The 13727-nt window shown below is 40.8% G+C and overlaps 1 protein-coding gene across 1 annotated transcript; it reads right to left on the reverse strand.

Moving 5' to 3' along the window:
• Positions 1 to 3633: 3633 nt before the first annotated feature.
• LOC115360466 (CD209 antigen-like protein E) lies at positions 3634 to 13428 on the reverse strand. The gene is made up of 6 exons (XM_030053395.1): positions 13387 to 13428; positions 9855 to 9877; positions 6418 to 6479; positions 4525 to 4667; positions 3944 to 4044; positions 3634 to 3854 (listed from the first exon to the last, which is right to left on the reverse strand). Exons 1-6 carry the CDS (start codon positions 13426 to 13428, stop codon positions 3704 to 3706), a joined length of 522 nt encoding a protein of 173 aa, XP_029909255.1. The 3' UTR covers positions 3634 to 3703.
• Positions 13429 to 13727: the final 299 nt, after the last annotated feature.

Consider the following 13727-nt stretch of genomic DNA (forward strand, 5'->3'; position numbering starts at 1 on the left):
ATGGAATGAAAGCCCGTTAGTTTGATGTCCTGAAAACACAAAACAGCTCTGGAGGTGTTGGTGTTCAGCATCCCTGTGGAGGAATGTGGAGGAATGTGTCCACCTTGTTCACCCAAACCTCAACTTTAGGAGCCGCCGGCCGAAACTCCACCGAATTTACTTAGCGGACGGTTTTTAGACTCTTGGCGTTTCAAAATACTGGCTGTTTGATTTTGGGTTAACAGGGCAACAGACTAATTGGCTTTCAGTCTAATGGGATATATTTTGGACTATTGGGATTTTGGAATAATGGTTCTACAGTCCAAAAAAAAAAAAAAGGTCCAGTCCACATGGTGGTGTATGATGTGAAGACAGTTATACTTTCAATAAGAGACTGGTCATATTCTGTGATCTGGAGTTGAGAGAAAGAAGATGAGACTGTGGATGTTCAGGTCCTGGTACGGCTCAGCACTACTCATCCCTCTGGAAACCAAAGACACTCACACACACACACACACACACACACTCAGCTCCGTTCGTTCCTGGAGAGGCTGCATTCCTTCTCTTGCTGTCAGAGCTTCTGAACTGCTTTTCTGAATCGCATTAAAACTTCAACATGAGAACAGTGAAAGCCACACGAGTACAAGACAAGATGACAGAGAAACAAACAGGTCACCAGGATAAAAATGTTGACATTTTACATTTCTGCAAACCAACAAATACATTAAAATGTCAACGTTTCTGAAGCGTTTCTGAAGTCATGACTGCTAATGCTGGGTAACGTTGGCAGGTTAACCACAAAAACGACTTGGTAAAGGTTGGGATAAGGTTCATCATCAAGGTTAAGGTTAGGAAAAGGTTAATTAACATTTGAGGGTTAGGTTAAGGTTTAAGGTTTGATTGTGCCGTAATGCAGCGTTTTTCATTTGTTTTAATATCACAAAACTCGAAAATGTGACCTTTCAGTGTATCCTTGGAGAAATGTATCATTGCCATTCTAAATTTGAGCCATTATGATAATTACTGTAAACAAACAAGATCATTGCTGAGAGGACCGGCAGCCTCTGTGTTTGATGTGGAGAGAAATCAGTGATCTTCTTAGTGACAGGAAGCCATGGGATTTACAGGAAATGTGGGCTTTAATGTCAGAAAAAACATGCATTGCATCCATATAGTTAGGAATTACGATCACAGAATTGCACATAATGGGACTTCAGTGATCTCTTTACAAAAAACACACTGCAAATCAGCTCTTCAACAGAATTTCAATCATTCAGTAGCATTGTAAATAAAGGTAGTCAGCGAGTGAAATCAGACAAATTACATAAAAACTTAACAAAATGAAAATTAGAATAAACTTGGACTAATAAAACTGTATGAAACTGAATTATACTGATGTCTCAAAATGTATGTAGTAATGATGTATTGATTTGATTGATTACACAGATTTCAATCAGCAGTGCTTCAGATACTTTAGCTGAAATCTTCAAACTTCAGTCAGAACATCTCGTGTGTGTGTGTGTGTGTGTGTGTGTGTGTGTGTGTGTGTGTGCATACGTATGTAATAAATGTCAGTATTGACACAAGGCCTGGGCTCTGTCCTGTCTGTGCAGTGCAGAGTCATTGAGTCTCTGCCTCCACCTTGTGGTTGCTGTGTGACATGACAGGAGGATTGGTACTCAGCTCTTTGAAACAGTAACAAGTGACTCTGGCTAAATTCACCAAACTTCAGTCAGTCAGTCACACTGTATCGTGATGATATCATAGAATAGACTATTGTTAGGCTCGTGCAGACCTGCAGTGTGTGTGTGATGTCACAGTGATGACAACACTCCAAAACAGCTCAAGTTGTCATCTTGTCACTTTACCTCTGAATTCCAAAGGAGTGACAACCTGCTGAAAATGGACTCGAATCCAGAGAAAACTGAACCGACTGACTTCAAACAGTGCATGAACTTCATAGGTAAGCTCTCTGATTTTCCAGTTTCACACAAACTTTTCTGCACAGAGTGTGAGAATGCAGTGGGTCTGTGTTCAGAGCCAAGCTCCACCACCAACCAAGTCAGGCTGCACTGCATCATGGTCCAATTTCATGGCAACAGGGTGGTGATACATAAAATAGAGAACAACTGATTCACGTAAATCATTATTTTGACAGGCACTTCTTAAAATTGATGCAGTATATTACAGCAAAAGACAACAATACTGAAGGGAAAGTGAGGTGCATGCAGTTTGGGTGAGACTGACTCAAGCTCATGACATGCTCATGAACATGGCCCATGAAATTTAATCCGTCAGGTAATTAAAATCACTAACATACTTACATAATAAAACATACATAATTTCTCCCGTGTGTTGTCTCTCTCTAATCCAATAGTTGCCTCTCTGAAACTGTGCAGACAGTACACAGCTGCTTACCGGTATTCTCCAGAGCAGCTGGATTATCTGCGCTGCCACAGCGCTCCATGGAGCTCGCATTTTGATGAATGTGTCCAAACCATGTGGAATTACCCTGGATTCCTTCAGCTGCCTCATGGTGACTGTAGCAGCTTTGACCATGGACCCGAGCTGAATGGACCTGAGGACGTGGACTCCTCTGAGGACTCTGAGGACATGGACTCCTCTGAGGACTCTGAGGTGGAGGAGAGCGCTGAGGCGACCGTTAGCGACCAAGCTGACGTCCTCAGTGATGTGAGCGGCCCCTCCTCGCCCTCTGCAGAACCTGTTGAGGCTGTTGCCCAAAAACCTGAAGACACCTCAGGCTGCAAAGACAACAAACAGTACAGACCACTGATGGCTTGTCCAGACGTTGCAGCCGCGTATTCTGCCATCAGCAGTGCCTACAACCTGCCCTCCTCCGAGCCAGAGGCCACATCGTCACTGCGGGACAACAGTCGTGGTCACAAGAGGCAGCGGGATGAGGACGAGGTCCACGACCTGGTGGAGACAGAGGCTCTGAGGAAGAGACACAGAGCCGTGTAACAAGCCAAGCCTCGGCAGAGCGAGGCTGAGCGCTGGCATGGAGCCTCGTGCAGGTCAGATGGTCACCAGAGCGACGAGGCGGTGGCTCGACAGAAACACTGAGAGGCCGTCTGCCATCTGAGATCTGCACTGAAGCCATGACAGCGACTAACAGACCTCACCCTCTACATGAAGTCTAAACTGACTTTTTTCTTCTAAATGTACTTCAGTCTTTTCCATTTATTTGTTTATTTATTTGCAGTGCATACATTAAAAATGACTTCAGTATATTTGTCTTTGTTTAATAGTATTGTTTATTAGTTGGGGATGTGCTATGGCTACTGTCAGGGCCAAGGGTCGTGTTTCCAGCAGATGTTCGGTCATTGGTGGAAATTTGGGAACACTGGGAGCCTCAGGCGGCCACTCCCACCCGGGTAATACTGTTTTTTATGTTATTTTATTTTATTTTACAGTCAGAGAATCTAACCCCATCTGGATGGCTGAATGAAATCACAGACATGGCGGTGTCAGGGTCATTAAAACTCAAAATGTTGTTTGTTAAATTAGTCAAAAAACAAAACGCTGTCAGCTTTGGTGAGGCAGCAGCGGAAAAGAGGAACTGGTCAGTGATGATAAATTCACACTTCTACGAGACTAAAGCCCACTAAGATAAGCCTTTAAGGGGAATATTTTTTGGCTCTGTGTAAAAAAAGACAGTCTTGGTACTGGATGTACTTTATACTGATTTAGGATTCTAATAATATTAAAAATCAAGCAGTTTTTCACAGATCCAGTGACGTCGTTTGGCACATTTGTCATCACTCCAGCTGTTCAGGTTGTTATACCAGTAAGTGTAAGCACAGTGCTCCCTCTCTGGTGTGGAGGGGCTGCCGGGCTCGCCGTGTCCCCAGAACCTGGTCAACAACACAGAGCAGACACATGTAATGGATGGAAAACAAGGCACATAAATCATAATCATTAAATAGGATGGATGATGTCGTACCCTGTGTCGAGACGTGTGCCGTCCACCCATGTCCAGTTTCCTCTCTCGCCCCTGTCGCTCAGGCCCAGCCACATTGTTTGTTTGAAAGAATTAATGAATTTCTGTTGAATTGTTTAAAGGACAAACACAATTTGCGACTGTGATTGTTTCAGTTTTAGGCAAAACGTAATTTTAGTGGGCCACAAATTTTACAGTAAGCAGGTGATAATTAGCATGTAATGCATTTGAAATTTCTTGGAAATGACTCCACATTTACATCATTTACACCAATCATAACTGAAAACACTCCAAATGATGTTGCAAACAGAATTTAGGATTTTTATTCAATGGTTTTCCTGCAGAACAGAAACACAACTAATTTGCACCGAAGTTGCATCCAAGTTGTACATACAAAAACTTATCACATCTTATCATTTCTGGAATGTCATATTTATGATATTCCAGAAATGCCATGAGTGGTGGCAAGCCTGGTTTCACTTTTATGATCTAATAGATTTGAAATATTTATCTGTAATGGGTTTATAAAAAAAGAAAAAAAGAAAAAAAAGAAAAAACAGCAGCTCAGGGGGAAAAATCTTCACCTGTTCATCTTGGCTGTTAATGACAACGAGGTCTGCTCCTCTCTCTAAACAGTCCTGTCTGCTGTCCTCCCAGGATTTTAGTTCAGCAGAAACGTAGTAAAAACTGTTGTTAAACATCGCACATCCAGTTTCACAGAAGCGGCCTGTGAGAACCAATCAAACTTCATTAATGCACGTTTCCTACAATCAAATGCAAGGCAGTGTGCTTCATAAGACTAGAATGCATTATCTAAACAAATATACACTACTCACAAAAAGTTAGGGATATTTGGCTTTGGGGTGAAATTTATGGAAAATGTAAAATGTTCACGCTACAGTGATATTATATCATGAAAGTAGGGCGTTTAAGTAGAAGCATACACTGGTGATTTCCTCATCTCAAACAATTTCTTGAAACAAAAGCCAACAACAGTGGTGGATATACCACAACAAAAAAATGTCAGTGTCAATAACTTGTCATGTGCCCTTGAGCATCAATTACAGCTTGACAACGACGTCTCATGCTGTTCACAAGTCGACTTATTTTCTGCTGAGGCATGGCATCCCACTCTTCTTGAAGGGCGGCCCTCAGGACATTGAGGTTCTGGGGTACAGAACCTCAATGCCTCAACACGGCGACTCAGCTGATCCCATAGGTTTTCTATGGGATTCAGGTCTGGAGAAAGAGCAGGCCACTCCATTTGAGGTACCCCAGCCTCCAGCAGCCGTTCCCTAATGATACGACCTCGATGAGCTGGAGCATCAAACACCTGATGTGAATTTTGCCGTTAAACTCCTTGTTAGAGAACAGCAACTTGTGCAAAAAGTACTGAAACATTGAACAGTTGGACATGTGCATTCAAAAGTTTACAGAAGGTCACATTAAGTTCACCTGTAAAGGTTATAATGCATTTTAGGTTCATCCTGAAATTTCACCCAAAAGCCGAATATCCCTAACTTTTTGTGAGTAGTGTAGGTGTTATGTGCCGGGAAGTGAGGGCTGGGTGATGACGAGGACCTCACAATATGATACACACACATTGCAAGGCTGTGGAGAATGGACAGGAAATCTGCTGCATAACACCTGGGCAGATTAATAAAATATACAGCAAAATAAGGTAGCAAAGTAACCTGTTCCTCAAAATCCCCATTCCTGTTTGTTTCAACAGAATGAGCACAGTGAGCAAACCAAACTGCCATAACATCATCAACACTAAATTATCTGCACTAAAATATATTCTGATCCATTGTCTGTCCATTGTCTTACACAGCTGTACCGTAAATGCACACACACACACACACACACACACACACACACACACACACACACACACACACACGCCTGTTTACTCACTGAGCTCAAGCAGAGTTTCCTTTGTGTGTTGAGTGCAGGTCTTGCTGAGACTCTGCATTCTGTGTATGTGTGCAGACGAGCCAGAATTACACATGAAGAGCCTCCCCTCTGAACAGGCCTCAGCTTTTTTATCTGCAACAGAAATGAACCAAAGCTGTGGACCTGCAGTAGAAGTGAAGTCGAGGTACAAATATGCAACTCTCTAAAAATTAAGATCCAATACAATTAAACTGCACTCTTAATTGTGTTTATGAGGAAACATATTTTGTTTCTGACATGTAAAATACATTTCTAATCATACCCTGTGTATCATGTGGGGCAGCATTTTAGTCAGTTTTGTTGCCTCTGGCCAAGCTTGAGCCTTTAGCCAATGGAGAAGTGAAGTTTAAGCAGTTAAAACCACTTGTTTTGTTGTCAGCAAAATATCTTTCCCTCAAAACATAACTGAGAATGCAGTTTGGCTGTATGACAGTGTCATTTTAAGGAGTCAAATATACAAAATGGATGCTCAGCGATGCAAATATCTTTAAATCTCTTGTGTGATGAAGCAGATTTCTCACATTGCACTGCGAGGGCTGTAACGGCGGCCAAGAGGAGAGCACACAGCAGCAGCAGACACACTGTGAAGACCCAGGGGAGACTTTTCACTGGACGGACGATGCTGCCTGAGAAAATAAATGTCGATGTTAAGTTGAGGAGCACATGTTGAAGGCCGGTTTGTTGCATGTGGTTTTATCTGTGCTGTGTTTTGTGGTGTGGCTCAGACAGAGGACAGCAGCTTTATATGTGTATGTGTGTGTGTGTGTGTGACTCACCTGGCCTCTGCTCTGCTGCGCTCTCCTCTGCAGGTAAGTTGTCTGCAGTGTAGAGAACCACCGTCCTCTCCTCCACCTCATCGCTGCCTCCGTCTGTGCTCCTGACCCCCTGCCCTGCTGTTTCAGAGGGATGCATGTTGTCGTAGATATGACCCCACTCGCTCACCTCCAGGCTCGCTCTGCACCGTCTGGATCCAAGGCTGCTTGACATGAGTTGGTCTCTAGTTTGGCACTAAAACACACCAAAGAAGAACACTGTGTTTCTGCATAAAGACGTTGGCTGCCTTGTGTCTCTTCTTTGTGGTTGTTTTTTTCTGCACTGCGGCTGACCTCCCACCCAGAAAGCAGCAACCAGAAAGAGAAGCTGCCTCTCAGCAGAGCCTTGTGGTTGCTGAGAGCAGAGTGAAAGTATTTCTAAACCAGAGAAGTCAGAGTTGATTTGAGATGCTGCAGCTATCTGGTGTTGTAAATCAGCAACATCTGGCTTTCAGGCTGAGGATAAACTTATAAAGAAATTAAAGCTGATCAATGCAGGGCCTCCCATATATCAGAATTTGCACCTTTTGCACTAAACCTCACTGTGGATCAAACATTTTTCGGAGGAAATCCACAAACTGAAAACTTTTTCACTTGAATGTTTTTATGATCAGTTCTATCTCAAATCAAGTATCAACTTTGAAATTAAATTTAACTTATAATTTCACTTGATAAGAAGGATGTTAATGAACAGTGCACCATTTAAACCTGGAAAAATGTCAATGAAATTCTGTTTATTATCTTCCAGAACGTAACAATTTTGTATGACATTCATAAGACATTAAGACTCAGTTTAAACAGTAATCCATATTCCGACTGCACTCATGCCAGCAATCATTTTAATCAGTACAAGAAATAATTAACCCTGCTGAAAATAACCAGCGCTTGTTCCTGTAAGTCTGACAGAGTGCTTTCAGGGGAAGTGATGCAGTACAAACTGGCAAAACAGAAATCAGCCAACAGGATATATCACCAAGTCTAATGTCAAGTGATGATGCCAAACTCCTTCTGTTCACCAACGATTAGCTACTGCATATTTTATTAGGACGAATGATGTAAAAATAATAGTAATAATAATAATAACCACCTTTGCAGGTTCATTTTCTTTCTTATTTAGACTAAGGAACATGAACATAACGTCTACAGAGTTATTCTGATTAGATCAGATCAGACAAACTTTATTGTCCCCAAGGGCACCCAGAAGATTTCTCTCAGCGACAAGACACGGAGGGGAGTTACAATAAAAAGTGAGTCAAAGAGGCGGCGGCACAAGCTGGAGCTACACAAACAGCAAATAGCAAAAACAGTGTGAACACCAGCTAGGTGTCTGCTGTTCAACAACAGAGGATTATTTCATGAAAAGAGGCAAAAGGCCGAGAGAGGAAAAGATCAAGAATGGCTACATAAAACTGCCTCATGTTAATTTGTCTTCCTTAAAGACAAAACCATTCAAGATTCAGTTAAACAAATGGCACAAAGTATTTTTAGAAGAAACAAAGAGTAATACTCAGAAATAGAGATACTTCAAATGGAAGATTCAGGAGATAGCTATTAAAAGTAGCAGAGATATTAAGAGGGCTGGCGATGCAAAGAAAAAGGAAATGAAATAGAGAAATGACACGTTTATGCCACTACAGGAGCCTTTGTTCGATCCAGGGCAGGAAAAGGGTGAAAAAATTATGTCAGAATACAATGAAGAATTCTTAAATAAAAGTGAGGAATATAATCCTACCATTTCAAAACAGTTAAACACTAAGTGTAAAAAAAACCTGTTGGAGTCGATGACTTTGTGAAACCTGAAAACTGGAGAATTTCCTGGTGTCGACGGTTTATCTGCATCTTTTAGTTGTGCTTTTGGGAAGTTACTGAAGCCCCACTTATGGAAATATGAAGAATGTGTTGATAAGAGGGATTTGACATACAGTACAGGCCAAAAGTTTGGACACACCTTCTCATTCAATGCGTTTTCTTTATTTTCATGACTATTTACATTGTAGATTCTCACTGAAGGAATCAAAACTATGAATGAACACGTGGAGTTATGTACTTAACAAAAAAAGGTGAAATAACTGAAAACATGTTTTATATTCTAGTTTCTTCAAAATAGCCACCCTTAGCTCTGATTACTGCTTTGCACACTCTTGGCATTCTCTCCATGAGCTTCAAGAGGTAGTCACCTGAAATGGTTTTCACTTCACAGGTGTGCCTTATCAGGGTTAATTAGTGGAATTTCTTGCTTTATCAATGGGGTTGGGACCATTAGTTGTGTTGTGCAGAAGTCAGGTTACTACACAGCTGACAGCCCTATTGGACAACTGTTAAAATTCATATTATGGCAAGAACCAATCAGCTAACTAAAGAAAAACGAGTGGCCATCATTACTTTAAGAAATGAAGGTCAGTCAGTCCGGAAAATTGCAAAAACTTTAAATGTGTCCCCAAGTGGAGTCGCAAAAACCATCAAGCGCTACAACGAAACTGGCACACATGAGGACCGACCCAGGAAAGGAAGACCAAGAGTCACCTCTGCTTCTGAGGACAAGTTCATCCGAGTCACCAGCCTCAGAAATCACAAGTTAACAGCAGCTCAGATCAGAGACCAGATAAATGTTCTGCTCTGTTCACACAGAGTTCTAGCAGCAGACCCATCTCTAGAACAACTGTTAAGAGGAGACTGCGCCAATCAGGCCTTCATGGTCAAATAGCTGCTAGGAAACCACTGCTAAGGAGAGGCAACAAGCAGAAGAGATTTGTTTGGGCCAAGAAACACAAGGAATGGACATTAGACCAGTGGAAATCTGTGCTTTGGTCTGATGAGTCCAAATTTGAGATCTTTGGTTCCAACCGCCGTGTCTTTGTGAGACGCAGAAAAGGTGAACAGATGGATTCCACATGCCTGGTTCCCACTGTGAAGCATGGAGGAGGAGGTGTGATGGTGTGGGGGTGCTTTGCTGGTGACACTGTTGGGGATTTATTCAAAATTGAAGGCACACTGAACCAGCATGGCTACCACAGCATCCTGCAGCGACATGCCATCCCATCCGGTTTGCGTTTAGTTGGATGATCATTTATTTTTCAACAGGACAAATACCCCAAACACACCTCCAGGCTGTGTAAGGGCTATTTGAGCAAGAAGGAGAGTGATGGAGTGCTGCGGCAGATGACCTGGCCTCCACAGTCACCGGACCTGAACCCAGTCGAGATGGTTTGGGGTGAGCTGGACCGCAGAGTGAAGGCAAAAGGGGCCAACAAGTGCTAAACACCTCTGGGAACTCCTTCAAGACTGTTGGAAAACCATTTCAGGGGACTACCTCTTGAAGCTCATCGAGAGAATGCCAAGAGTGTGCAAAGCAGTAATCAGAGCAAAGGGTGGCTATTTTGAAGAAACTAGAATATAAAACATGTTTTCAGTTATTTCACCTTTTTTTGTTAAGTACATAACTCCACATGTGTTCATTCATAGTTTTGATTCCTTCAGTGAGAATCTACAATGTAAATAGTCATGAAAATAAAGAAAACGCATTGAATGAGAAGGTGTGTCCAAACTTTTGGCCTGTACTGTAGATAGATAGATAGATAGATAGGTATACTTTATTGATCCCAGACTGGGAAATTCACACGTTACAGCAGCATCATCAATAAAAACAAAAAATAAAATTAAAATAAAATTAAAAAAATTAAAATTAAAAGTATATACAATAGAGACTAAAAATGTGAAATATATACACTAAATACAATAAGGGCTAAGTATATACAATAAAGTGGCCTGAGAATATAAGATGTTTAAGTGTTGAAATGTAAGAAATGTAAGATATACTGATGAAAATAATAAATATGAAAAATGAAAAATACAGATAGTAGATGGTATGGCACAGGGTAAGCTTGACACCATGGTACCAGGAAACCAAGTGGCAGAACCCGACGCCCGGTAATGGGATTCGGCGACTGTCCGACTTGATTTGATCCCATGGAATCACCACTTCTAATAAATAACAGTTAAGGTGCTGAGTGATGGATAATAAAATAAAATAAACTAAACAAGTAAGTAAGGTGCTGAGTAGTGGATAATAAATAAACACTTTAAGGTGCTGGGTAGTGGAGTGTTAAAAACAGAGCTATACTGCAGAGAGAATGAAAAAAGGATGACACGTCACTGTTCTAAATGTGGATTTGCAGTCGTATTTGTTTTGCTTGCAAAAATAAAAACCAGCACATAAAAAATTGGTAACACTTTACAATAAGAGTATAACAGTTAACGTTAGTTAACATTAGTTAATGCTGTAATAGTTAATTAACTGTTAGTTAATGATTATTTACTTATGTTAATAATATCTACAATAACCCTTAAATAACATATAAATTAATACCTTAGCATGAAAAGCATTAGTACATGATTCTTAGACACATTAGATAATGGTTAGTTAACTGTTATTTACTTAATGTTTATTATGGCATTAACTAACGATAATTGTTGTACTCTTATTGTAAAGTGTTACCAAAAAATTAAATATTCCAGAAAAGAAGGCAGTTTTGAATGATAAAATTTTATCGATTTAAACGATACTTTTATGTTAAAAGTAAGGATTAAAGAATGTTGTAAAGTCCCAAATTCTCCTTGGTAGTTTATTCCAAACAATCTTTTCAGAAAATTGGGTGGTTTTTATTTTATCCTTACTTGTAATTTTAACATTATTGCCTAAAAATGATCTAAATTTCATCAGCAGGCCCTCCCAGCTTGGAAATTATAACTTTTGCCCAACAAAACCATCACATGGACTGATGACTAATGACTAATGACTAAAGACTCAAAAATAAAGGACAAAGTGGGTCCCTTATTGGTTCAATACGGGACGTGTCTTTTAGTTGCCAAATTAGGGATGATTCCGTATTTGAAGGGACGGTTGGCAACCCTTCTACTAGAGTAGGCTACAGCTTTAATTTTCAAATACAACCAATGTCATTCTGGACTTTAGGTTAGGCACGCCGCTCTAATTGTCCGAGGCAACACGTTAAGCATTTGGCGCGATTCGGCGTGTTTCATCTGTACTGTGGAAGCATTGCAAATGACCACTTTGGCTTTGTTCAGCATACACTGAAAACCCACACAGCCATCAAAGTCATAGTTTTCCACTAAGTTGAAGATAAGTTCGGTAAGCTTAATAAATTCTTCATTTACGTACTTATAGTGTTAGCTAGTTTAACTTTGTTGTCTTAAACTACCTAAACCTGCTGTGGTTACAGTACAAGCCGGATGCCCAGTGTAGTTAGTGTTACACACTGAATGGGTGACTCATAACATCCAGGTGCCAGATGACTTTATTCTGTAATCACATCAAAAATACAAATTTACAAATGGTTTTCGGCGCTGTAGTCTCTTCACAGCCGTTTTGGTTGTGACTATTCTATTTCCGGCTTTACCGAGACATGACTCAGATTAATTTAATCCACAACATAAACAAATGAAAATAAATTCTGCCTGGCAAAGATAAACATAAAATGAAATGGCCACCTGTGTTCAGTAACAAAATATTAATCTAGGTTCAACATTGTATTTTTCTGAAATTCTCTGAACATTACAAAACAATAACGTCCCACTAGCATGACTGTATAGCTAGCATTAGCTCCCGAGGCTAGCATCAATTAGCTGCTTTATCGGCATTCATATTAATAATCAACATGTATTAAACAATATAAAAGATGTCATTGGGAACCGAGAGGGGAATTTGACCTGAGTCTATATGGTGCTTGTGTACTTAACTCACCTGTAATCACATCAAAAATACAAATTTACAAATGGCTTTCGGCGCTGTAGTCTCTTCACAGCCGTTTTGGTTGTGACTATTCTATTTCTGGCTTTACCGAGACGAGACGTCTCTAGCCACAACCTGGCAAAGCCGCTACTGCCACCTACTTGCGAAAATGAATATTGCCTAAATATTATTATCACGACATCAGGTCAGTTCCTCCTTGTTGCAGGTGCCATAAAGCATCTGAAATTATAAAAATCAGAAAAAAATAAAATATTGGGGGTGCAAGTCAATAACATGAACTATGAACTTTGTAATCAACATTTACCCCTAAAATGTCCAGGGTGCCACATTAGCATCTTTTAACGGCACACATTTTTTGTTTTGATTTCATTTGCTACATTTTGTGGCCATTTGTGGTGAATATGTTATCGATTCAGATTGACGTTTGGTGGCCAAATTCTGGGCGCCCCAGTGCATCTTTCAGCTAATGTTTGATAAACATTGACCTTATTTAAAATAAATTGGAATTACTTTGTGAAACGACCAAAAATATTCACTTAACCGAAGCTTAAACGTGAACAAGCATTATTCAGTCGTCACTATTCAATAACCAGAGCAAGGCTGGCAGCTAACCTAAGCTAACTAGCTAAGCTAGTGAAAAGAACAATCTGCTAACTTTAGCCTATATCTAGCGTCTCCCACAAGGCAGGGGATATGTTTTTGTTCAAAGATTCAATATTCAAGATTCAAGAGTTTATTGTCATATGCACAGAAGAACAGGTAGTTATACTACACAATGAAAGTCTTAGTCTGTTCATTCTCCCCAAAAAGACTTGCATCACATAAAATAAGAAAAACTAGAAAAACAACAACAACAACAACAATAATAATAATTAAAGCTGCAAGCAGCGTTGGACGGGCCCTCGCACCCATGCCCCGCGTTCCCCTCGTGCCCGTCGGGAACGGTCCATTCACGGTGCCATTCACTCAATCACACTCACACACACACACACACACACACACACACACACACGCACACACACACACAGACTCACGCACACACACACACACACACACACACACACACACACACACACACACTCACACACACACACACACACGCACGTACAGGTACACACACACACACACACACATACACACACACACACACACACACACACACAAACATATGCACATGCAGGCACATACACACACAGACACACACACACACATGCACGCTCAGGCACACACTCACACACACACACACACA

Source organism: Myripristis murdjan, chromosome 6, assembly GCF_902150065.1.
Source record: "Myripristis murdjan chromosome 6, fMyrMur1.1, whole genome shotgun sequence".
NCBI lineage: Eukaryota > Metazoa > Chordata > Actinopteri > Holocentriformes > Holocentridae > Myripristis > Myripristis murdjan.

Excerpts from the sequence above, each read along its gene's own strand:
- LOC115360466 (XM_030053395.1), bottom strand. The coding sequence starts at position 13,428 with ATGGACCGTTCCCGACGGGCACGAGGGGAACGCGGGGCATGG. Across the intron at positions 9,878-13,386 it reads GAGGGGAACGCGGGGCATGG|GCCAGGTCATCTGCCGCAGC; the intron begins GTGCGAGGGCCC and ends GTGACTGTGGAG. Across the intron at positions 4,668-6,417 it reads TACAGCCCTCGCAGTGCAAT|GCCGCTTCTGTGAAACTGGA; the intron begins GTGAGAAATCTG and ends TGGTTCTCACAG.